Here is a 25,588-nt window from a genome sequence, read left to right on the forward strand (position 1 = left end):
TGTCCGTGTCACTGTATACGTGACCCTAGCATGTCTCTGTGGCTGCAGATGTGTCCCTAGCATGTCTTTGTCACTACACGTGACCCTAGCGTGGCTGCGTCACTGCACACGTGTCCCTAGCATGTCCATGTGGCTTCACGCCTGTCCCCAGTGTGTCTGTGTGGCTGCATGCATGTCCCTAGCATGACCATGTGGCTGCACACGTGTCCCCAGCGTGTCTGGGACTGCACAAGACTCCCGTGGGTGCACGTCTAACTGCCCCGGGGTGTCCCCAGCGCACGCATGTCCCTGGCGTGTCCCCAACCAGCGCCCGCCTGCACGTGTGTGTCCCCGTGGGTGCGTGTCCCTGCGTGCCCACGTCCCTGGTGGGTCCCAGCGGCCGCGTGTCCCTCCCGTGCCGCTCTCCCCACCGCTGGCGTCCCTGGCGTGTCCCCAGCCCGTCCCCCTCCTCCGCCCCGGCCAGGTCCTCCCTGTCTCCCCGCCGCGTCCCCACTCGTCGCGGGGCTGCCGGAGGCGGCGGGCGCGGGCGTGCCGGGCCGTGCCGTCCGACGGGCTCCAGCGTGTCCCGACGCGCCGACGGGGCCGGGCACCGCCACGCCGCCCCGGTGCTCCCTGGGTTCCCAGGCCCAACCCTGCGCCCGCCGGCGGGCGCCCGTGCCAGCCCCACCGGGGTGACGCCAACCCCACCGAGGTGACGCCAACCCCACCGAGGTGACGCCAGCCAGGAAGCGCGGCCCGGCCCGGCAGCGGGGCCGGATGAACCGAGGGGGGGACGACGCCAAGCGGGGCCGAGCCCCGGGCTGAGCCATGACCCCGGGGACCCGGCGGGACCCTGCCCGCACCTAAGGGTGCCATGACCCCCCCCCGGCAGCAGGTGCTGGCCGCCATCCGGGCGGAGGTGAAGCGGCACGAAGGGGCCAAGAAACACGTGAATAAGTTGATTCGGTTGGTGGAGACGGTGCCGGATCCGCGGCTCCGGGCCAGCCTGACCGCGTCCCTCTGCGTGGTGCAAGGTACGGGCAGCCCCGGGGGTCCGGCAGGGAGCGGGCAGGGGGAGGGATTGGAGGGACAGGGGGGACGGACAGAGGGATGGAGGGACGGGGGGATGGAGGGAGGGACGGAGAAGTGGAGGGAGGGAGGGAGGGACGGATGGATGGATGGATGGGCAGACAGGTGGAGAGGTGGCTGGCTGGAGGGATGGACGGACGGACGGACAGGCGGAGGGATGGACGGACGGACGGACGGAGAGGCGGAGGGATGGACGGAGAGGCGGAGGGATGGGCAGGTGGATGGCAGGACGGACGGACAAATGGACGGACAGATGGACGGACAGATGGACTGCTGGCGGAGGGATGGAGGGGTGGAGGGACGGACAGACGGATGGGTGGAGGGATGGAGGGACGGACAGACAGGAGGTGACGTTGGTCCCCCCCGACCAGCGCCATGGTGGTGCCCGCGGGTGCCCACGGCCGCGCTGGGGGTGCCCATCCCAGCTTGGGGTCTCTGGGGCCCCCCACTTCCAACGGGGCCACCCCCAAACAGTGGGGCGCCGGCGCCCAGCACCCCGGTGCAGCCGAGGCCCAATCCTGCCCGGTGCCACGCCAGGGGCTGGCTGGGCCCAGCAGCACCGTCCCCCCATGGGGACCCATCTGAGGACACGGGGGGGGGGGTGCAGGGACCTGCCGGGGGGTTTGGGGGTCGCCGCCCCCCCCTTTGCCGCGGCTGTGCCATCGGGGTGGTTTCCGGTGCAACAGCCCCGGCGCTGCGGTCGGTGACGTGGGCCGTTTCCTCACCTCCGGCGGTCGCCGAGGGGGGCCCCACTGCTGGGGGGGGGGGGGCTGTTTTGGGGGGCCCCCTGGAGTTTTGGGGGAGGCTGTCGCACCCCATGGTCCCCCCTGATGGGTGTCCGGTGGGATGGTGTTACCGGGGGCACGGGTGCTGGTGCACCCCCCTCCATGGTGCCAAACCCCCGCATCCCTGTGCCCCCCCCTTGTGTGCTGGCATCTCCCCAGCACCGTTGCCGTGGTGACGGGAAGCAGGGGGATGCCTTGTTGCTAAGCGCCCGCAAAGTGGTACCCACCGCCAGCACCGATGGGGGGGCACAGGACACCCCCCAGCCCCCCCTGAACCCCCCAGAGCCCAGCTCCCGCTCGGGGGGTGCTGCCCGCTCTGCCCCCACCCAGGGGTGTGCTCCCCCTCCCTCCTGTGCCCCCCCCCCCCCGCCCCCCAACTCCAGAGGGAGCACTGGGGGGGCCAGCAGGGCCTGGTGACATGGGATGGGGACACGGGGGGGGTCAGACGTGGCGTGACCCCGTACCCCCGCCGTAGCGTGGGACATGGTGCCACGATGGCCACCCCTGAGCAATGGGGGGCTGCTGGGGGACACTGGGAGGCACTGGGCTGTACTGGGGGGGGACGACAGCACTGGCACCATGGGGGGGCTGAGGGGGGCCTGACCCCCCCAGCCCAGCATAGGGACAGGGTCCGGCCGGGGGCAGCGTGCCACCCCCGGGGTCACGGGGCTGGGGTGACAGGGAGGGACAAAGGGGGGCTCAGAGGGTGCCCCCCCACCCCTGGTGGGTGCCGGGGGGGGGGGGCCACGCCGCCGCGGCTCACCGTGGGCTGTGGGCGGGTTGCTGGGACGACGCGCCCGGCTCTGTCACGAGCACCGGAGACGTGCCAGCTCCCCGGGGATCCCACACGGGGGGGACACATGCGGCCCCCAGCCCCACGGGCCACCCGTGTCCCCTCGGCCCTGGTCACCTCTCTCCCGTGGGGGGCAGAGGGCTGGGTCCTCCCGTCCTTGCCCGCTGGGTGCAAGCACCCACCTCCTGGGCACCCTTGGGTGGGCACACGGGGGTAGGGGGTCCTGCCTCGCCGAGCCTGAGCAAGCGCCGTGTCCCCGTGGGTCGTGTCTGCCCCCGAGCCCCCCCCATCTGTCCCCAAATGCTGCGTCCGTCCCCAAGCGCCCCTTGGCCCCGTGTCCGTCCCCACGCCCCGTGCCTGTCCCCGACCCCCGTGTCCATCCCCCAGCCCTGTCCCCGTCACCGAGCCGGTCTCCGGGGTCCCATGTCCACCCCAGGACCCTGCGTCTGTCCCCAGGCGCCGTGACCCTCCCCGGGCTCTGCCACGGGGACACGCCAGCGTGGCAGGGGGGTGACACGGGGGGTGGGGGTGGGGGTCACGGGCCGGGGAGGTGGCCGGGCGTGGCGGTGACAGCCTGGCCCGGGTGCCACCGGCGGGTGCCACGGCTGGTCCCCCATCGCCAGCCCCGCCGTTGCCATGGCAACGGGATGCGGAGGATTTCTGCGCCGCTGCTAAAAATGCCGGAAAACAGGCGGCCGGGGCCTGCCCCGTGTCACGGCCCCCACGGGCCCCCCCCCCCAGCCCCTCACGGTCCCCCACTGGTGCCCGAGGGGAGTGGAGGGAGGGGACCGGGGGGGTGCAGGGTGCTGGGAGAGGCGGAGGGAGGGATGCAGGGCTGGAGGGAGGGCTGGCGGGGGGGGAAAGCGAAGGGGTAGGGGGGCAGGGAGGGGACGGGGGGGGCGGGGGGGGTGTACCGGGCAGCGCAGGCAGGTGCCGGGGCCGGCGGGGGGGGATCGGGGAGGGGGCGCCCGGGAGCGCTCGCGCCTGCCCGGTAGCGGCGGGGCCGCCGCCCGCTCCCGCCCCCGGCCCGGCCCCGGGAGCGGCGCATGGCGGAGAGCGGCGGCCCCGGCCCCCCCCGGCCGCGCAGGGCCCCCCCCGCCGGGCCCCGGCCCCCCCCGGCCGCGCAGGGCCCCCCCCGCGGGGCCCCGGCCCCCCCCGCCGCCGCCGCCGCCGCCGCCAAGGACGAACCCGTCGGGGCGCTGCCGTGAGCCCCGGTCCCGGGGGGTCCCGGGCATGGCCCCCCCCGCCCCATAATCCCCCATAACCCCCCCATCACCCCGCGTCCCATAACCCCCCATCCCCTCCCCGTCCTCCCCATACCCCGCCTCTCCATCCCCCCTCCTCATAACCCCCCCAGCCCCATACCCCCTCACCCCCCCCATAACAGCCCCATTCTCTGCACCCCCCCGCCCCCTCCATCCACCCCTCCACCCCTCCATCCCCCCATCCTCATAATCCCCCCACCCCCCCGCCCCATCTCCCCCTCCATCTTCCCCCCCCCTGTAACCCCCCCACCCCCCCATAACCTCCCCTTCACCCCCCCATCCCTCCATCTCCCCCTCCCAGCGCTGGGTGGGTGGGTGGGGGAGCCCCCCACGATGCCCCCCGGTCGCTAACCCGGGGTGGGGGTGAGTGGGGGGGGGGGCGGCCCCGATCCCGGGGGGGGGGGTGGATTTGGGAAGGGGGGGGCGCGGCGGCGGTGCCAACCCCTCCGGGGGCGGGCGAGCGGGGAAGGCTTCGGGGAGGCAGGGCCGGGGGTGGGGACCGCGCCGAGCATCTCCCGGCACCGGCGGACGCGGAGCCGGCGAGGAGAGAAAAAGCCGGGGGGGGGGGTCCAGGGAGGGGGGGGGCTCTGCCTGCCCACCCGACTCCGGGGTGTGGGGGGGTGGGGGGGGGTCTGCCCTGCCCGCACCCATGAGCAGGACCACCGGCCTCCAGCGCCGGACCACCTACCTCATCTCCCTCACCCTGGTCAAGCTCGAGTCGGTGGCAGCCCCAGGGGAACCGGAGCAGGCGGGGGGGGGCGGCGATGGAGCCCCCCACCCCGGGCAGGCGGCGGATGCTGCCCGCGCCGAAGACCCCGGCGGTGGCGGCGGCGGCGGCAAAACCAAGAGGCCCGAGCGGCTTTTCCAACGCCAGGACGCTCTCTGGATAAGTACCGCCGGCTCCGGCCCCACCGACGCCCCGTTGCCCCCCAGCAGCCCCCGGACCCCCAGTCCCGGCCCAACGCCGACAGGCGAAGGTTCGGTTGCCCCACGGCTCGCCGAGCCCCGCGGCGGGCATGGCGCCAACCGCCCCCGCTCGCCCGCCTCGACGCCCGCTGCCGGCCCGCCTGCTGTGCCCCCCAAACCCGACCCGGCCTTGTTGCCCCCCGCCGTGCCCCCCAAACCCGACCCGGCCTTGTTGCCCCCGCCCCCGGCCGTGCCCCCCAAACCCGACCCGGCGTTGCTGCCTCCCCCGGCCGTACCCCCTAAACCCGACCCGGCGTTGCTGCCTCCCGCCGTGCCCCCCAAACCCGACGCCCTCACCCGGGGGGCCAAGGGCACCTTGGAGGCACCGGGGGAGCGGGGTCAGGCACCCCACGAGTGCCCCCACCCCTTGGCACCCACCCGTCGCCCGCTGCTGGGCCAGGCCAGCTGGGGTTACCCCGAGGGTGCCCCAGATGGGGGCAAACCCCCGTCCCACCCGGCACCCGGCGCATCCTCCCCGCACCCGGCCGCCGGCGCCCGCCGGTTACGCCTGGCCGGCACCAAACCCTTCAAGACGGTGACCACCAGCGGTGCCAAGGTGGGCTCTGACACCAAGATGGGCAAAGGCACCCACAAAAGCGCCGGCAGCCGCCTTTCCTGGCCCGAGGGCGAGGGCAAGGGGCGCCCCAAACCGGGGGGCAAAGCGGGTGCCGAGGGGGGCCCCCGACCGCCGGCGCGGGCTCGGCTCTCCCCCCGCAAAGGCAAAAGCAAGACCCTGGATAACAGCGATTTACACCCGGGACCGGGGGGTTTGGCGCCGGCGCCCGCTCCCCCCCTCACCGAAACGGGGTTGAAACGGGGGCGCGAGGGTGGCCGAGCCTCCACCCGCGACCGCAAGATGCTCAAGTTCATCAGCGGGATTTTCACCAAGAGCCCGGCCGCCACCCCCACCCACCCCGCACCCCCCTGGGCCCTGCTCAGCACCGACCTGGGCAGAGGCGCCTGCCCCAGTGAGTACCGGGCTGGGGCGGGCGGAACTCGGGGGGATGCCGTGGTCCGGCGTGCCGTGCCTCAGTTTCCCCTGCATCCCTCAGTGACCTGGATGCAGGAAGGATGGGGGGTGGGTACCGCTGGATGCCTACGTCCACGCGCCGGCTGTGCTGTGGGATGTTGTGCTGTGCCTCAGTTTCCCCGTGGCTGGCTGCGGGGCAGGGGGTGGACGTGGGGAGCCTGGAACAGTGGAGGGGGTGCTCCCCACGCCTGGGTCCACTCGCTGGCTGTGCCCGAGTGGGGCTGTGACCTGTGTGGGGCAGAGGGACCCATCTGCGCCCCACGGCTGGGGGGGAGTGGTGGGTGCTGGGGCACGTGGGGCGGCTGGTCGAGGACTTGTGACCCACCAGGCAGGGCCACCCCCGGGTGGGGGGGACCCAGGCGTCCGGCCCGTGCCCAGCCTTGGGATCCTGTGGGGCTGCCAACATGGGGGTCCTCTGGCGCCGGACGTGGCAGGGGCTCCCGTGCCTCAGTTTCCCCGTCGGGGCTGGCTCCATCGGGCTCAGGGGCCAACCCCTCACCCGTCTTTCCACCCCGGCATCCGTCCGTCCGTCTGCTCCTCCGTCTCTGTCACCATCTGTGCGTCACACATTCGTCCGTCCTTCTGTCCCGCTCGCCCCACATCCATCTGTCCGGCCGCCCCATAGCCAACCCGTCCGTCTGTCCCTCTGCGTCCCTGCGTCCGCCCTGCTCCCATCCTCGACCCCCCGGTGCTGTGGGGCGCGTGGGCAGAGCCTGCCGGGGACCCGGGGGTGGCAGCGGGGACACCCGGGGGTGGCAGCTCGGTGACGATGTGCGGGGTGACAGGCAGCGGTGTTAACCCCTCGCCTGCTGTGGACGTGGCGGGGGACAGCCCTGAGTATGGCCCGGGGGAAACTGAGGCACAGGGTGTGGGGGGGGTCCCTCTGTCCTGCCTCAGTTTCCCCTTCTTGTGGTGCAGGAGGCGAGGTGCCGCGCTGCCCGAGCGGGGCTGGGGGTGCTGGGCAGGGTGTGGGGGGGGTGCAGGCAATGTCCTTGTGCCATGCCACGCCGTGTGCTTGTGCCATGCCACATCCTCATGCCCCAGACGCGCTGGTGCCTGCCATGTTGTCGTGCACCACGTCCATCAAATCCTCGTGCCCATTGTGGGCCACGCTGCGCCCTCGTGCCACATCACGTCCTCCTGGTGCCCATTGTGTCCTCGTGCCACGCCACCTCCTCGTGCCACACCACGTCCTTGTGCCACGCTGTGTTCTGGTGCCCATCGTGTCTCCGAGCCACGCCACATCCTCGAGCCTCGCTGTTTTCTCATGCCCATCGTGTCCCCGTGCCACACCACGACCTCGTGCCACGCTGCATCTTCCCGCCTGCCATGTTGTCACGCACCACGACCATCACATCCTCATGCCCGTCGTGTGCCACATCACGTCCTCGTGCCATGCCGTGTCCCTCTGCCCATCGTGTCCCTGTGCCACGCCACATCCTCATGCCACATCGCGTCCTGATGCCCATCGTGTCCTAGTGCCCTTCATGTTCCCATGCCACGTCCTCCTGCCATGCTGCATCCTCGTGCCTGCCACATCCTTGTGTCCACCATGTCCTCGTGCCCACGGCCATGTCCCCGTCCCTGCCACGTCGCGTCTCCGTGTCCTTCCCGCCGCCCCCGCCAGGCTTGGTGCGGTGCCGTTGCTTGGTGACGGCTCGTGGCCGCCCACGCAGGATGCTGCCGGCGGCGCTGCCGCAGGGCTGGGGGCGGCCGTGCCCCTCCCCGGGCTGGGGTGCCGGGGGTGCCGGGGGTACCCAGGCACCGTCTCACCCCTCTCCTCCCCACAGAGGCCTTGGTGAACAGCCAGGAATGGACCCTGGGCCGCTCCGTCCCCGAGATCCGCCTGGTGGGTACCGTGTCCCCGTGTCCCTGCCCCGTGTCCTCCCGCCCTCGGCCACCCTGACGCCCCCTCTGCCCTCTCCCCAGGGCGTCCTGGGCAGCAGCAAGAGCGGAAAGTCGGCGCTCGTCCACCGCTTCCTCACTGGCTCCTACGTGGGCCTGGAGCCCACCGAGAGTGAGTGGCCACGGGGTTGGGCACGGCTGTAGGGTTGGGCATGACCATGGGCCTGAGCTTGGCCATGGGATGGAGAAGCCATAGGGTTGGGCATGGCCATGGGGATGGACAAGGTCATGAGGATGGACAAGGCCATGGTGCTGGGCATGGCTGCGGGGTGGACAAGGCCACAGGGTTGGGCATGGCCATGGGATGGACAAGGTCATGAGGATGGACAAGGCCATGGTGCTGGGCATGGCTGCGGGGTGGACAAGGCCACAGGGTTGGGCATGGCCATGGGATGGACAAGGTCATGGTGCAGGGCATGGCCACGGTGCCGGGCAAGGCCATGGGGACAGCCAAGGCCATGGTGCTGTGGGGTGGACAAGGCCATGGTGCTGGACAAGGCCACGGGGATGGGCAAGGTCATAGGGTTGGGCGTGGCCATGGGGCAGGTAAGGCCGTGGTGCTGGGCGTGGCCATGGGAAGTTCAAGGCCACGGGGCCAGGCACAGTCACAGGGCTCCCCCCTCTCCTCCCTCTGGCTCCAGGCGGTCAGTTCAAGCGCGAGGTGATGGTCGATGGCCAGAGCCACCTCCTGCTCATCCGGGAGGAAGGAGGCGCCCCGGACGCCAAGGTATGTGGGGGTTGGGGGCCAGGGGGGGGCCGTGCCGGCCGGTGCCGAGCCCTGACCCCCGTCCGCGTCCCCCCCAGTTTGCCAGCTGGGCAGACGCCGTCATCTTCGTCTTCAGCCTGGAGAACGAGAGCAGCTTCGAGGAGGTGACGCAGCTGCACGCGCTGCTCAGCGGCTACCGGGGCGCCAGCGAGGTGGCCCTGGCGCTGGTGGGCACCCAGGGTGAGCTGGGGACATGGGACCAACCCGACGGGGACGGGGAGGGGACGACCCCCACCTCACTCCCCTGCTCCCCCAGACAAGATCAGCTCCTCCAACCCCCGGGTGATTGAGGACGCCCGGGCCCAGGCGCTCTGCGGGGACATGAAGAGGTGCCTCTACTACGAGACCTGTGCCACGTATGGCCTCAACGTCGACCGGGTCTTCACTGAGGGTGGGTGTCCTGGGGTGCTCAGCTCCACCAGCAGGTCCAGGGTAGCTGGGGGGGGGGGGTGCGTGCTGGTGGTGACCGTGGCAGGGGTGGGTTGGGGGCTGGTGACCAGGTGGGACAGGGACTGTGGCCAGTGTGGGATGGTGATCATGGATGGTTGGGATGGGGATTGTGGCCAGAGTGGCACAGGACCCATGGCCAGGTGGGATGGGGACTGTGGCCAGTGGTCAGGATGGGATGGGGACTGTGGCCAGTGGCTGGGGTGGATGGGGACTGGTGTCCAGGTAGGACAGGGACTGTGGCCAGTGTGGGATGGAGATCGTGGTTGGGTGGGATGGGGACCACGGCCAGTGGCCAGGGTGACGCAGTGGCCAATGTCTGGGGTGGGATGGGGACTGTGGCTGGGGTAGGACGGGTCTGCGGCTGGTGGCTGAGGTGGGATGGGGACCATGGCCAGATGGGATGGGGACTGTGGCTGGGGTGGGATGGGGATACCATGGCTGGGTGGGATGGGGACCATGGCTGGGTGGGATGGGGACAGTGGCTGGGGTAGGATGGGTCTGCGGCTGGTGGCTGAGGTGGGATGGGGACCGTGTCCAGATGGGATGGAGACTGTGGCCAGGGTGGGCCAGCAGCTGTGTCCACGTGGAATGGGGACCATGGCTGGGTGGGACGGGGACCGTGGCTGGTCGGGTTGGGGGTCTTGGCAGCGTGGCCTGCCTGACGCGAGGCTCTCGGCGCAGTCGCCCAGAAGGTGGTGGCGCTGAAGAAGCAGCAACAGCTCATGGCGTCCTGCAAGTCTCTGCCCAGCACCCCCAGCCACTCGGCCGCATCCACCCCCGTCGGGGGCATCCACCCCGGCCAGGTACCCCCTGCTCGCCCTGCCCCGGCCGGGCGCTGCCCCCACATCGCCCGTCCCTCCGGCCACGGGGCGCTGGGGCTGACCCCGTGTCCCATCCAGGCCAGCAATGGTGGCCACACCAGTGACTACTCGTCCTCACTGCCGTCCACCCCCAACGTCAGCCACCGGGAGCTGCGGAGCGAGACCCCCGCCCCCCTGGGCACCCCCAGCTCCCTGCACCGCGGGGCCAAGCGTCGCACCAGCCTCTTCGCCGTAAGTGCGCCAGGGGACACGTGGCACCCGGGGTGTCCCCCTGGCAGGGTGGTGGCAACAGGGGACACGTGGCACCTGAGGTGTCCTCCTGGCGTGGTGGTGGTGGTATAGGGGGGCATGTGGCACCCGGGGTGTCCCCTAGTGGAGTGGTGGCAGTGGGGGCTATGTGGCACCCAGGGTGTCCTCCTGGCATGGTGGTGGTGGCACAGGGGGGCATGTGGCACTCAGGGTGTCCCCCTGGCATGGTGGTGGCATTGGGGACCACGTGGCACCTGGGATGTCTACCCAGCAGTGGGAGGTACACAGTACCTGGGGTGTCCCTGGCAGGGTGGTGGCGGCAGGAGACATGTGGCACCCAGGGTGTCCCCCTGGCATGGTAGTGGTGGCACAGGGGGACACGTGGCATCCAGGGTGCCCCCCTGGCAGGGTGGTGATGGGGGACACACATGGCACCCAGGGTGTCCCCACCATGGGGCTCTGGCAGTGGGGGAGATGTGGGCACCCCAGGGTGTCCCCACAGTGGGACCGCAGTGGCTGGGGACGTGGCACCCTGGGTGCCCCCAGCAGTGCCACGCGTCCCACCGACCCCGTCCCCCGTCCCCGCAGACGCGCCGGGGCAGCGACTCAGAGAAGCGGAGCCTGGACAGCCGGGGCGAGGTGGCGGGCAGCGGCCGTGCCATCCCCATCAAGCAGGTCGGCGGGGCAGCGGTGGCGGTGCTGGGACACGACAAGGTCCCCAGCCGTCCCTTCCCTGTCCCCCTCACCGTCCCTTCATCTCCAGAGCTTCCTGCTGAAGCGCAGCGGCAACTCCCTCAACAAGGAGTGGAAGAAGAAGTACGTGACCTTGTCCAGCAACGGGCTCCTCTTCTACCACCCCAGCATCAACGTGAGTGTCCCCGTCCCCACCCCTGTCCCCACGGCGAGGGGGAGCCCTGGTCTCAGCCCCCTCCTGTCCCTGCGGCAGGACTACATCCACAGCACCCATGGGAAGGAGATGGACCTTCTCCGTACCACCGTCAAGGTCCCCGGCAAGCGCCCGCCCCGCGCCATCTCCGCCTGCGGCCCCTCCGCCAGCATCAACGGGCTGGTGAAGGACGTGGGCGGGGGGACGGCGCCCGAGGGCGGTGGTGAGTACCGGGGCGGTGGTGGTGGCAGTGGGGTGGGGGTCCAGGGGGATCCCCATGTCACCGGTCCTTCCCCACCTGCAGCCGGTGCCTCCCCCGTGGGGCTCAGCCTCCCCCCGGAGCCGGGGATGAAGGGCGCGGGCAAGGCTGAGCGGTCCCTGCAGCGCTGCGCCTCCGCCTCCAGCGCCAAGCTGTCCGGCTCTGGTGAGTGTCCCCGTCCTCGTCACCTCTCACGTTCATGGACCCACCAACCTCCCCAGGACAGAGCCAGGGACCTTGCTTGTGGTGTCACCACTGAGCCCGGTGGCCCCTGGGGAGCCCGGGAACCTGGAGGCCCTTGGTGGCCCTGGTGATCCCAGAGGCCACAATGAACCTGGTGGCCCTGGTGAGCCCAGTGGCCCCAGTGACCCTGGTGGATTTGGTGACCCTGGTGGCTCCAATGGTCCCAGTGACCCTCGTGACCCAAGTGGCTCTTGTGACCCTGGTGGCCCCAGTGATCCTGGTGAGACCAGTGGACTTGCTGGCCCTGGAGGTCCTACTGATCCCAGTGAACCCAGTGGCCCCTGTGAGCCCGGTGACCCTGGTGAGCCCCGTGGCTCTGATGGACTTGGTCACCCTGGTGGCTCCAACGGCCCTGGTGACCCCAGTGAGCCCAGTGGCCCTTGTGACCCTGGTGGCCCCGGTCACCCTGGTGGCCCCGGTGATCCTGGTGAGCGCGATGGCCCTGGTGAGCTCGGTGGCCCTGGTGAGCTCGGTGGCCCCCAGCACCCCAGCGTGCAGGTCTCTCGGCAGACGGCCCCCCCACCTTCGAGGCCATATCCAGCCCCAGCAGCTCGGGCAAAGACCCGCCGCCGTCGCCCATGATCGACAGGAAGAAGCACCGACGGAAGAAGCTGATGACGCCATCCAAGACAGAGGGTTCGGCCGGGCAGGCGGAAGGTGAGAGCCACGGGGACGGTGCCCCGAGCCCCGGTCACTCGTGGACGGTGGCCACGGAGCCGTGGGGACAACGCCACCGCACCCCACGGGGACGATGCCCTAGGATGCCGCAGGGCTGCAGCCAACGGAGGATCTGGGCCTGATCCTGCCCCCCCCCCCCCACTCTTCCCTTGCCATGCTCAGCCACCGCTGCCCTGCCCACGCGTCCCCCCCCTCCTCGCTCTGCCACCGCCTGCCACCCCCCTGCACCCCCATCCCCCCGGGGCTTTGCGGGCTCCTCTCGTGACTCTCTCTCCCCCTTTCCTCTCTCTGCTCTCGCTGCCCCGGATCCTCCGCAGCCAAGCGCAAAATGTGGAAATTAAAAAGCTTTGGTAGTTTAAGAAATATTTATAAAACAGGTAACGTGGCGCGTGGTGCGTGGCCTGCTCCACTCATGCATGCGGCTGTGTCCCATCCTCGCCTGCCGCCATCGCATCCCCTGCCGGGCAGAGACGGGGGGGGGTCCCCCGGGGAATGGGTGGACGGTGGGGACCACCAGGGTGGGCACCCCTTTGAGTGCAGGGGAGGGGGAGGCCACGGTGGGCGCTGGGGCAGCTCAGCACCCCCTGAGCGTGGGACCCCCCAGCCGCGCCGTCCAGCCCCCCCATCCCACCGCCCCCCGGGGTGGTCTCTGGTCCCGCAGAGGAGGAGAACTTCGAGTTCATCATCGTGTCCAGCACGGGCCAGACGTGGCACTTCGAGGCGGGCAGCTTCGAGGAGCGCGACGCCTGGGTGCAGGCCATCGAGAGCCAGATCCTGGCCAGCCTGCAGTGCTGCGAGAGCAGCAAGAACAAGGTAGGACCCCTCGGGCGGCCCGGGGGGGGCCACGAGGCCACCGCCCCCCACCCCGCTCACCGCCCCCATCTCCCCCAGGCTCGCATGGACAGCCAGAGCGAAGCCGTGGCCATCCAGGCCATCCGCAACGCCCGGGGCAACTCGCTCTGCGTGGACTGTGGGGCGCCCAGTGAGTCTCCTGGGGGGCAGCGGGGGCGGGGCCGTTGGTGATGTGGGGCCACGGGCCTTGGGGGGCCATTGGTCACACAGTGCCATGGGCCATGCGGGGCCATCAGTTGCATGGTGCCATGGACCATATGGGGCCATCTGGGGCCATTGGTCACATGGTGCCATGGTCCGTATGGGGCTATAGGGTGCCATTGGTCACATGGTGCCATGGTCCGTATGGGGCTATAGGGTGCCATTGGTCACATGGTGCCATGGACCGTATGGGGCCATGTGGGGTGCCATTGGTCACATGGTGCCATGGACCATATGGGGCCATGGGGTGCCGTTGGTCACATGGTGCCATGGTCCGTATGGGGCCATAGGGTGCCATTGGTCACATGGTGCCATGGTCCATATGGGGCCATAGGGTGCCATTGGTCACATGGTGCCATGGACCATATGGGGCCATGCGGGGCCATTGGTCACATGGTGCCATGGACCATATGGGGCCATGGGGTGCCGTTGGTCACATGGTGCCATGGTCCATATGGGGCTATAGGGTGCCATTGGTCACATGGTGCCATGGTCCATATGGGGCCGTGGGGTGCCATTGGTCACATGGTGCCATGGACCATATGGGGCCATGGGGTGCCGTTGGTCACATGGTGCCATGGTCCATATGGGGCCGTGGGGTGCCATTGGTCACATGGTGCCATGGACCATATGGGGCCATGGGGTGCCATTGGTCACATGGTGCCATGGACCATATGGGGCCGTGGGGTGCCATTGGTCACATGGTGCCATGGTCCATATGGGGCCATAGGGTGCCATTGGTCACATGGTGCCATGGACCATATGGGGCCGTGGGGTGCCATTGGTCACATGGTGCCATGGACCATATGGGGCCGTGGGGTGCCATTGGTCACATGGTGCCATGGACCATATGGGGCCGTGGGGTGCCGTTGGTCACATGGAGCCATGGTCCATATGGGGCCATGTGGGGCCATTGGTCACATGGTGCCATGGACCATATGGGGTCATAGGTTGCCATTGGTCACATGGTGCCATTGACCATATGGGGCCGTGGGGTGCCATTGGTCACATGGTGCCATGGACCATATGGGGCCATGTGGGGCCATTGGTCACATGGTGCCATGGACCATATGGGGCCATGTGGGGTGCCATTGGTCACATGGTGCCATGGACCATATGGGGCCATGTGGGGTGCCATTGGTCACATGGTGCCATGGTCCATATGGGGCCGTGGGGTGCCATTGGTCACATGGTGCCATGGACCATATGGGGCCGTGGGGTGCCATTGGTCACATGGTGCCATGGACCATATGGGGCCGTGGGGTGCCATTGGTCACATGGTGTCATGGTCCATATGGGGCCATGTGGGGCCATTGGTCACATGGTGCCATGGACCATATGGGGCCATGCGGGGCCATTGGTCACATGGTGCCATGGTCCATATGGGGCCATAGGGAGCCATTGGTCACATGGTGCCATGGACCATATGGGGCTATAGGGTGCCATTGGTCACATGGTGCCATGGTCCATATGGGGCCATAGGGTGCAATTGGTCACATGGTGCCATGGTCCATATGGGGCTATAGGGTGCCATTGGTCACATGGTGCCATGGACCATATGGGGCCATGCGGGGCCATTGGTCACATGGTGCCATGGACCATATGGGGCCATAGGGTGCCGTTGGTCACATGGTGCCATGGTCCATATGGGGCCATAGGGTGCCATTGGTCACATGGTGCCATGGACCATATGGGGCCGTGGGGTGCCATTGGTCACATGGTGCCATGGACCATATGGGGCCGTGGGATGCCATTGGTCACATGGTGCCATGGGCCATATGGGGCCGTGGGGTGCCATTGGTCACATGGTGCCATGGACCATATGGGGCCGTGGGGTGCCATTGGTCACATGGTGCCATGGTCCATATGGGGCCATAGGGTGCCATTGGTCACATGGTGCCATGGACCATATGGGGCCGTGGGGTGCCATTGGTCACATGGTGCCATGGTCCATATGGGGCCGTGGGGTGCCATTGGTCACATGGTGCCATGGTCCATATGGGGCCGTGGGGTGCCATTGGTCACATGGTGCCATGGACCATATGGGGCCATAGGGTGCCATTGGTCACATGGTGCCATGGTCCATATGGGGCCATAGGGTGCCATTGGTCACATGGTGCCATGGACCATATGGGGCCGTGGGGTGCCATTGGTCACATGGTGCCATGGACCATATGGGGCCGTGGGGTGCCATTGGTCACATGGTGTCATGGTCCATATGGGGCCATGTGGGGCCATTGGTCACATGGTGCCATGGACCATATGGGGCCATGCGGGGCCATTGGTCACATGGTGCCATGGTCCATATGGGGCCATAGGGAGCCATTGGTCACATGGTGCCATGGACCATATGGGGCTATAGGGTGCCATTGGTCACATGGTGCCATGGTCCATATGGGGCCATAGGGTGCAATTGGTCACATGGTGCCATGGTCCATATGGGGCTATAGGGTGCCATTGGTCACATGGTGCCATGGACCATATGGGGCCATGCGGGGCCATTGGTCACATGGTGCCATGGACCATATGGGGCCATAGGGTGCCGTTGGTCACATGGTGCCATGGTCCATATGGGGCCATAGGGTGCCATTGGTCACATGGTGCCATGGACCATATGGGGCCGTGGGGTGCCATTGGTCACATGGTGCCATGGACCATATGGGGCCGTGGGATGCCATTGGTCACATGGTGCCATGGGCCATATGGGGCCGTGGGGTGCCATTGGTCACATGGTGCCATGGACCATATGGGGCCGTGGGGTGCCATTGGTCACATGGTGCCATGGTCCATATGGGGCCATAGGGTGCCATTGGTCACATGGTGCCATGGACCATATGGGGCCGTGGGGTGCCATTGGTCACATGGTGCCATGGTCCATATGGGGCCGTGGGGTGCCATTGGTCACATGGTGCCATGGTCCATATGGGGCCGTGGGGTGCCATTGGTCACATGGTGCCATGGACCATATGGGGCCGTGGGGTGCCATTGGTCACATGGTGCCATGGTCCATATGGGGCCATGTAGGGCCATTGGTCACATGGTGCCATGGTCCATATGGGGCCATGTGGGGTGCCATTGGTCACATGGTGCCATGGTCCATATGGGGCCATGTAGGGCCATTGGTCACATGGTGCCATGGTCCATATGGGGCCATGTAGGGCCATTGGTCACATGGTGCCATGGTCCATATGGGGCCATAGGGTGCCATTGGTCACATGGTGCCATGGACCATATGGGGCCGTGGGGTGCCATTGGTCACATGGTGCCATGGTCCATATGGGGCCGTGGGGTGCCATTGGTCACATGGTGCCATGGTCCATATGGGGCCGTGGGGTGCCATTGGTCACATGGTGCCATGGTCCATATGGGGCCATGTAGGGCCATTGGTCACATGGTGCCATGGTCCATATGGGGCCATGTAGGGCCATTGGTCACATGGTGCCATGGTCCATATGGGGCCATAGGGTGCCATTGGTCACATGGTGCCATGGTCCATATGGGGCTATAGGGTGCCATTGGTCACATGGTGCCATGGTCCATATGGGGCCATGTGGGGCCATTGGTCACATGGTGCCATGGTCCATATGGGGCCATAGGGTGCCATTGGTCACATGATGCCATGGGCCACACTGTGCCACGAGTCACATGGTGCCATGGGTCACACAGTGCCATGCACCATGGGGTGCCACAAGCCAAGGGGTGCCACGGACCGTGCGATGGCCACATGCTGCCATGGGCCATGCCGAGGGTTGGACAGCGCCACGGGCCACCCAATGCCCCCAGCGCGGTGCCGACAGTCTCTTCGCATCCCCCCCCAGACCCCACCTGGGCCAGCCTGAACCTGGGGGCCTTGATCTGCATCGAGTGCTCGGGGATCCACCGCAACTTGGGCACCCACCTGTCCCGCGTGCGCTCCCTGGACCTGGACGACTGGCCCCGGGAGCTCACGCTGGTGCTGACGTCCATCGGCAACACCACCGCCAACAGCATCTGGGAGAAGAACCCACAGGGCCGCTGCAAGCCCACCCACGAGTCGTCCCGGTGGGTGTCGTTCCCCCCCCCTCCCCACCCGCCACATCACCGCTGTGCCACCTCCCCGGTGCCACGCGGTCCCTGATGCCACCCATCTCCCCAGGGAGGAGCGGGAGTCATGGATCCGGGCCAAGTACGAGCAGCGGCTCTTCCTGGCCCCGCTGCCGGCGGCCGAGGCACCGCTGGGGGAGCAGCTCTTCCATGCGGTGCAGGAGAAGGACCTGGAGATGGTGCTGCTGCTCCTGGCCCACAGCAAGAAGGAGCAGCTCAATGTCAGCACCGGTGACAAGGACCGGCGCACGGCGCTGCACGTGGCCTGTGACATGGCCCTCGTAGTCATCACCCAGCTGCTGGTGTGGGTATGTTCAGGCCGGGGGTGAAGGGGGGACAGGGTGGTGGTGGTGGTGGGGGCCGTGGCATGGTGTGGGGGTCATGGGGTGGCCGTGGGGCACATGGAATGGTCATGGGGACCATGACATGGCTAGGGGGGAGATAGCGTGGTCATGGGGACCATGGCATGGCCAAGGGGGGTGATAGCGTGGTCATGGGGACCATGGCATGGCCAGGGGGGAGATAGCGTGGTCATGGGGACCATGGCATGGCCAGGGGGGGAGATAGCGTGGTCATGGGGACCATGGCATGGCCAAGGGGGGGAGATAGCGTGGTCATGGGGACTATGCTGTGGCTATGAGGGATGTGGCATGGTCTTGGGGACCATGGCATGGCTATGGGGGACGTGATGTGGTCATGGGGACCGTAGCACGGCCAGAGGGCAGATGGCATGGTCGTGGGGACCATGACATGGCTATGGGGGGACATGGCATGGTCATGGGGGACATAGCATGGCTATGGGGGACACAGCATGGTCGTGGGGACCATGACATGGCTATGGGGGGACATGGTGTGGCCATGAGAATCATGGGATGGCCACGGGGGAATCACACCATGCCAAACGAGACATGGGATGGCCATGGGGCAATGTGCCATGACCACGGGGGATGTGGCACAGCCATGGGGAACACGGGATGGCTACTGGGGATGTGGCAAGGCCATGGGGCCCATGGCACGGCCACGGGGCCCAGGGCCGGCGGCACGGGGCGGCTGACACGTCGGCTGTGCCCGCAGTATGGTGTGGACGTTCGGGCACGGGACGGGCAGGGCCGCACGGCGCTTTTCTACGCCCGCCGTGCTGGCAGCCAGGAGTGCGCCGACATCCTGCTGCAGCACGGCTGCCCCGGCGAGGGCCCCGGCGGCCCGGCCACCCCCGGGCTGCGCCGCAAGAGCAGCTGCGCCAGCGTGGGTCCCTGCGAGCCCCGGACCGCCTTGGTATAGCCGGCGAGGGGCCCGGTGCCCTCTCGGCATCCCCCTGGACTGCGGGTGCCCGCGGGCCCCGGCTCGGCCCCGGCGTCGCCCGCCGCCGCCCCACGGTTTGTATTTTTGATGCTCTATTTATTATTCTGCTCCCGCTGGGGTCTCTTCTGGTCCTGCCCCCGGCCCGTGCCAGGTCCCCCCGCCCCCGCTGGGGCTCGCGGTGGTGGCACCGCTGCCCGGATGCCTGGGTCCCCCTCCCGGTGCCGCCGCGGCCCCCTCCCCCGTGCATCATGCCCTGGCGCGGGGTGGGCGCCGCGTCTCGGCACAGCCCTGCCAGGGTCGGGACACTGGGGCTCCCATGGCACCGTGGCCGGTGACACCCCTGCCTGTGTCACCCCACTCATGTCACCCCTGCCCGTGCCACCCCCCCGCCCAGCACGGGTCACCTCCCGTGGCACCCTGCTCACATCACCCCATCGTGCCACCCTCCCCGTGCCCCCCCCGGCCATGCCACCCCTCTGCGTCACCCCGTCACGTCACCCTCCCCATGTCACCCCCAGCCATGCCACCTTTCCAGTGCCCCCCCGGCCGTGCCACCCCATCCCCTGGCACAGCCCCCCGGCTCCGTGGCAGGAGCAGAGCAGACCCCCCCCCCTTTTCTAGAACAACCTTTTGTACACCCCCTCCCCCCCCCCGCCGTGGCCTCAACCCCCCCCTCGACCCCCCCCCTTTTTCTCAGCGTCCCCTTGGGAACCTCGTTAATTTATTGCTTCGTTTAGCGTTAGGATAGAGCCAGCCCCCCACCGCGGTACCATGGTTCCCGGCGGGGGGGGGGAACCGCCGGCGGGACCCCCGCCACCTCTCCCGCTGGCCGTGGGCCTGGTGGGGGGGGGGGGGGGGCCACCCCATCCCCCGCCCCAGGACACCCCCATGAATGTAGGGGCACCCCCTGCTGTGACGCCCCCGACGCGCCCCGCGCCCCGGCAGCGCCGGCGGGGCTGAGCCAGGGCCCCCAAGTTGGGGGCCGGGGGGTGCCCGGGGGGGGGGGTGGTCGGGGCCGTGCCGGGGGGGGGCGGGGCCATGTACAGCGTTTTCATCTCTCGGGTTGTAACTGTAAGTACGTAACAATGTCGGACTTGGCGCTGTGACTGCGGCTGCTCCTTCCCGGCGGCGTGGCACGGGGCGGCGGGGGCACGGGGGGGGCGGTCGGGTGGCAGAGGAGGTCGGGGGTCCGGCTCCGGGCCCGTAGCACGGCTGGATGGGTTGTGCCGTGGGGCTGTGGCACGGTGCGGTGCTGTGCCATGGGGCCACGCTGGTGAAGTTGTGCCATGGGTCGGTGCCGGAGAGCCACGGTTCCACGCCGGTGGAGCTGTGCCACGGCTCAGTGCCGGAGAGCCACGGTTCCACACCGGCGGAGCTGTGCCATGGGTCGGTGCTGGAGAGCCACGGTTCCACACCAGAGGAGCTGTGCCACGGCTCGGTGCTGGAGAGCCACGGTTCCACACGGTGGAGTTGTGCCACGGCTCGGTGCTGGAGAGCCACGGTTCCACGCCGGTGGAGCTGTGCCACGGCTCGGTGCTGGAGAGCCACGGTTCCACACCAGAGGAGCTGTGCCACGGCTCGGTGCTGGAGAGCCACGGTTCCACACGGTGGAGTTGTGCCACGGCTCGGTGCTGGAGAGCCACGGTTCCACACGGCGGAGCTGTGCCACGGCTCGGTGCCGGAGAGCCACGGTTCCACACGGAGGAGTTGTGCCACGGCTCAGTGCTGGAGAGCCACGGTTCCACACCGGTGGAGCTGTGCCACGGCTCGGTGCCGGAGAGCCACGGTTCCACACTGGTGGAGCTGTGCCACGGCTCAGTGCTGGAGAGCCCCGGTTCCACACCGGTGGAGCTGTGCCACGGCTCGGTGCCAGAGAGCCACGGTTCCACACCGGCGGAGCTGTGCCACGGCTCGGTGCTGGAGAGCCACGGTTCCACGCCGGTGGAGCTGTGCCACGGCTCGGTGCCGGAGAGCCACGGTTCCACGCCGGTGGAGCTGTGCCACGGCTCGGTGCTGGAGAGCCACGGTTCCACGCCGGTGGAGCTGTGCCACGGCTCGGTGCCGGAGAGCCACGGTTCCACGCTGGTGGAGCTGTGCCACGGCTCGGTGCTGGAGAGCCACGGTTCCACACGGTGGAGCTGTGCCACGGCTCGGTGCCGGAGAGCCACGGTTCCACGCTGGTGGAGCTGTGCCACGGCTCGGTGCTGGAGAGCCACGGTTCCACACGGTGGAGCTGTGCCACAGCTCGGTGCCGGAGAGCCACGGTCCCACATGGTGGAGCTGTGCCACGGCTCGGTGCTGGAGAGCCACGGTTCCACACGGTGGAGTTGTGCCACGGCTCGGTGCTGGAGAGCCACGGTTCCACACGGCGGAGCTGTGCCACGGCTCGGTGCCGGAGAGCCACGGTTCCACACTGGTGGAGCTGTGCCACGGCTCGGTGCCGGAGAGCCACGGTTCCACACTGGCGGAGCTGTGCCACGGCTCGGTGCTGGAGAGCCACGGTTCCACGCCGGTGGAGCTGTGCCACGGCTCGGTGCTGGAGAGCCACGGTTCCACGCTGGTGGAGCTGTGCCACGGCTCGGTGCTGGAGAGCCACGGTCCCACGCTGGTGGAGCTGTGCCACGGCTCGGTGCTGGAGAGCACGGTCCCACATGGTGGAGCTGTGCCACGGCTCGGTGCCGGAGAGCCCCGGTTCCACGCCGGTGGAGCTGTGCCACGGCTCGGTGCCGGAGAGCCCCGGTTCCACGCCGGTGGAGCTGTGCCACGGCTCGGTGCCGGAGAGCCCCGGTTCCACACCGGTGGAGCTGAGCCACGGCTCGGTGCCGGAGAGCCCCGGTTCCACACCGGTGGAGCTGAGCCACGGCTCGGTGCTGGAGAGCCACGGTTCCACATGGTGGAGCTGTGCCACGGCTCGGTGCCGGAGAGCCACGGTTCCACACCGGCGGAGCTGTGCCACGGCTCTGTGCTGGAGAGCCACGGTTCCACGCTGGTGGAGCTGTGCCACGGCTCGGTGCCGGAGAGCCACGGTTCCACACCGGCGGAGCTGTGCCACGGCTCGGTGCTGGAGAGCCACGGTTCCACACTGGTGGAGCTGTGCCACGGCTCGGTGCTGGAGAGCCACGGTTCCACACCGGTGGAGTTGTGCCACAGCTCGGTGCCGGAGAGCCACGGTTCCACACCGGCGGAGCTGTGCCACGGCTCGGTGCTGGAGAGCCACGGTTCCACACCGGTGGAGCTGTGCCACGGCTCGGTGCCGGAGAGCCACGGTTCCACGCCGGCGGAGCTGTGCCACGGCTCGGTGCTGGAGAGCCACGGTTCCACGCTGGTGGAGCTGTGCCATGGCTCGGTGGCAGCGCCCCTGGCCCCGGGTGCCGCGGCAGGGCGGGTGCCGGGTGCCGGGGGCGGCTCAGGGCCGGCGGGCGGGGTCCGGGGTGGCGGGGCGTGGCAGGGCGGGGCGGTAGCGGGGCCGGTAGCCGTAGGGGCGCAGGCGGTGGGTCAGGTACTCCAGCGCGTACATCTGCTCCCCGCTCACGTAGTGGAACGACACCGACAGGTCCGAGCAGCTGGCGGCGGCCTGCGGGGGGGGTCAGCGGGGCGGGGCCTGGGGGGCGGGGCCTCGGGGGGCGGGGCCGTTGGGGGCGGGGCCTCGCGGGATGGGGGGGCTCGAGGGGGCGTGGTGCAAACGCAGTGGGTGGGGCTGGGAGGGGAGTGGGGCTGCGCAACTGGGGAGGGTGGGTGGGGCTTTGCAGGCTAATATGGTGGGCGGGGCTTGTAGACTAATATGGAGGGCGGGGCTTGTAGACTAATATGGTGGGCGGGGCTTTGCAGGCTAATATGGTGGGCGGGGCTTGGAGGGGTGGGGCGGTGTGGTGGGCAGCGGCTGGTGCCTGGTGCCCGGGCAGGGTGGAGATGCAAATAAGGAAGGCGGGGCTTAGCGGGGAGTGGGCAGGTGAGGCAAGCAGTGGGTGGTGCTTGATAGGTAGGTGGGGCTGGGATGCAAATAAAGTGGGTGTGGCTTAGCCGGGGTGGGTAGTGGCCGGTGCTCATTGGGTGGGTGGGGCTTTGGAGGCAGCCAGGGAGGGCGGGGCTTAGCCGGGTGGGCAGGGCATGGAGAGGTAGGCAGTGGGCGGGGCCTGGAGAAGTGGGCGGGGCCGGTACCGCCCTGCTGGAGCCATGTGCGCAGCGATGCTGGGGGATGCGGAGGGGACACGGGTGGGGGTCAGGGGCACAGAGGGGGCTGGGGGGACACGGGTGGGGGTCGGGGGCACAGAGGGGGCTGGGGGGACACGGGTGGGGGTCGGGGGCACAGAGGGGGCTGGGGGGACACGGGTGGGGGTCGGGGGCACAGAGGGGGCTGGGGGGACACGGGTGGGGGTCGGGGGCACAGGGGGGGCTGGGGGGACACGGGTGGGGGTCAGGGGCACAGAGTGGGCTGGGGGGACACGGGTGGGGGTCGGGGGCATAGAGGGGGCTGGGGGGACACGGGTGGGGGTCGGGGGCACAGGGGGGGCTGGGGGGACACGGGTGGGGGTCAGGGGCACAGAGTGGGCTGGGGGGACACGGGTGGGGGTCGGGGGCATAGAGGGGGCTGGGGGGACACGGGTGGGGGTTGGGGGCACAGAGGGGGCTGGGGGGACACGGGTGGGGATCAGGGGCACAGAGGGGGCTCAGGGACACTGGGGACCGGGGACTTGGTGGATGCAGAGGGGACTTGGGGGATGTCGGGGCCCCCCGATGGGGCACCCAGGGGACGCGGGGGGGGTCTCGGTGCGGGGGGTCCTCACTCACCCATCGCACGGGGTAGTAGGAGTACTGCGGGTAGAAGCGGTCGACGGGCAGCTGCTCGGTGAGGTGCCGCTCGGGCGGGAAGGGGTGGAAGGTCTCGCGGCCCCGCGTGTCCCGCGAGTCGCCCGCCTCCACCCCCACCTTCTCCAGGCACTGGCCCAGGGCCAGGTCCTCCACGGCGCTGGTGTGGGTGCAGGTGCGGGTGGCGAAGGCGGCCACGAAGCGCCGCAGGGCCTCCTTGCTGAGCACGTAGCCCGCCCCGCCGCTCATGTAGCCCTGCTTGACGAAGGGCTTGAAGCGCTTGCCGAAGTAGATGGGGCGCTCGGGGGGGTGGCCGGCCAGCAGCCAGCGCAGGTTGGCCACCACCACGAAGGTGTCGTCGTCCGCCTTGAGGAACCAGTCGGCCTGGTCCAGGTGGTGCTGGTGCACGTACTGGAAGGCGCGGATGGTCTTCCAGTAGAGCTGGTGGCGGCCCTCCTGGACGGGCAGCCCCACGGCGGGGAAGCGCTCGTCCGGCTCCGAGCTCATGAAGAGGGCCACGTTGCAGTGGCGTGCCCAGGTGGCCCGCACGTGCCGGGCCTTGGTCTCCAGGTTGCGGGGCCCCGTCATCACCCAGCACAGGATGCGCACCCGCTCGTACAGCGCCCGCGCCTGGCTGCTGTTCACTGGACGGCAGGGGGGCGGTGGGGATGCGGCGGGACGTCCCGCGGCCCCCCCCGGGGCAGAGGGACTGGGGGAAGCCATCACCAGCTCAGAGCAACCACCGAGAACCAGACCGTCCCCAGCTCAGAGCTCCTACCATGGTGCAGAAGGTCCCAACTTCTCACCAGCTCAGAGCTCCCACCAGCGGCCGCACTGTCCCCTCCTTCTTGCCAACGCAGAGCTCCCACCACCACCCAGAACGGCCCAACGTTGTCACCAGCTCAGAGCAACCACCAACCACCACATTGTTCCCTCCTTGTCCCCGGCTCAGAGCTCCCACCACGGTCCAGAAGGTCCCAAATTTGTCCCCAGCTCAGATCTACGACCACCGACCACTGTCCCATCCTTGTCACCAGCTCACAGCTCCCGCCACACTGTCACAGCTCTTGTCACACGCTCAGAGATGCCACAAGGGCCAGGAGGTCCCAACCTTGCCAACCAGCTCAGAGCTCCCACCACCAGCCGCCTTGTCCCACTATTGTCACAAGCTCAGAGCTCCCTCCCCCGGCCACTGTGTCCCTTCCCTTGTCACTTGCCACGAGTCCGTCATCCTCCTCATCAGCTTAGAGGTCCCAACACCGTTGGCCACACTGTCCTCTCCTTGTCCCTAGCTCAAAGCTCCCACCACCAGCCACAAAATCCCATCCTTCTCATCAACTCAGAGCTCCCACCACCGGCCACAGTGTCCCCTCACTGTCACCAGCTCAGAGCTCCCGCCACCAACAGAAGGTCCCAGCCTTGTCCCCAGCTCTCAGCTCCTACCATCGCCCCATGCTTTTCATTCTTTGTCACCAGCTAAGACCCCCCCCCCACCAGCCCCAGTGTCCCCTCACTGACACAAGCTCAGAGCTCCCACCACCACCCACCCTGTCCTGTCCTTGTCACCAGCTCAGAGCTCCCACCACCGGCCGCACTGTCCCCTCACTGTCACCAGCTCAGAGCTGTCCCCACCACCCCCACTGTCCCATCCTTCTCACCAGCTCCCACCACGGCCACGCTCTCCCGTCCTTGTCACCACGTCAGAGCTCCCACCACCGGCCACGCGGTCCCATCCTTGTCCCCAGCTCAGAGCTGCCACCACCCCCCCAATGTCCCCCCCCTGTCCCTCGCCGCCAGCCGACACCGGTGCCCCACGGGACAGTGCCCGTCACCCTTCCCTTTCCACTGCCTCCCCACGGACCGGGGGGGGGGGTCCATGTGTCCGTGTCCGTGTGTCCATGTCCGTGTCCCCGTGTGTGTCTGTCTGTGCTTCCGGGATCGCTCCCTCCCCCCCCCCCCGCCCCGCCCCCCCCCCCCCCCGTGTCCGGGTGTCTCCCGTGGGGCTCACCTGTGGGGGGGGGCTGTGCGGGCGGGCTGCGCAGGCAGGCGATGCCGGGGGCTGCGGAGGGGGCCGAGGGGGCCCAGGGCTGCCACAGGCCTTGCAGGAGGTTGCCCCCCAGGACCAGCCCCACGGCGAAGCCCAGGGGGAACCAGGGCACCCGGGGGGGGCAGCCCCACAT

The 25,588-nt window shown here is 69.1% G+C and overlaps 2 protein-coding genes across 2 annotated transcripts; one reads left to right on the forward strand and one right to left on the reverse strand.

Moving 5' to 3' along the window:
- The first annotated feature begins 726 nt into the window (after nt 1–726).
- On the forward strand, nt 727–20,020 carry AGAP2 (ArfGAP with GTPase domain, ankyrin repeat and PH domain 2). Its single transcript, XM_075133644.1, has 19 exons — nt 727–1,013; nt 7,698–7,756; nt 7,837–7,924; nt 8,454–8,539; nt 8,617–8,758; nt 8,835–8,969; nt 9,710–9,831; nt 9,928–10,080; nt 10,687–10,773; nt 10,862–10,966; nt 11,045–11,207; nt 11,289–11,408; nt 11,997–12,143; nt 12,482–12,541; nt 12,826–12,977; nt 13,056–13,146; nt 17,036–17,258; nt 17,353–17,608; nt 18,375–20,020. The coding sequence occupies exons 1-19, from the start codon at nt 854–856 to the stop codon at nt 18,579–18,581; spliced, it is 2,556 nt and encodes an 851-aa protein (XP_074989745.1). The 5' UTR covers nt 727–853; the 3' UTR covers nt 18,582–20,020.
- Nucleotides 20,021–22,008: 1,988 nt separating this feature from the next.
- Nucleotides 22,009–25,588, reverse strand: LOC142073610 (glycoprotein-N-acetylgalactosamine 3-beta-galactosyltransferase 1-B-like). Its single transcript, XM_075133602.1, has 3 exons — nt 25,417–25,588; nt 23,391–24,052; nt 22,009–22,176 (listed from the first exon to the last, which is right to left on the reverse strand). The coding sequence occupies exons 1-3, from the start codon at nt 25,586–25,588 to the stop codon at nt 22,009–22,011; spliced, it is 1,002 nt and encodes a 333-aa protein (XP_074989703.1).

This window comes from Calonectris borealis, chromosome 30 (assembly GCF_964195595.1).
Source record: "Calonectris borealis chromosome 30, bCalBor7.hap1.2, whole genome shotgun sequence".
NCBI classification, from domain to species: domain Eukaryota; kingdom Metazoa; phylum Chordata; class Aves; order Procellariiformes; family Procellariidae; genus Calonectris; species Calonectris borealis.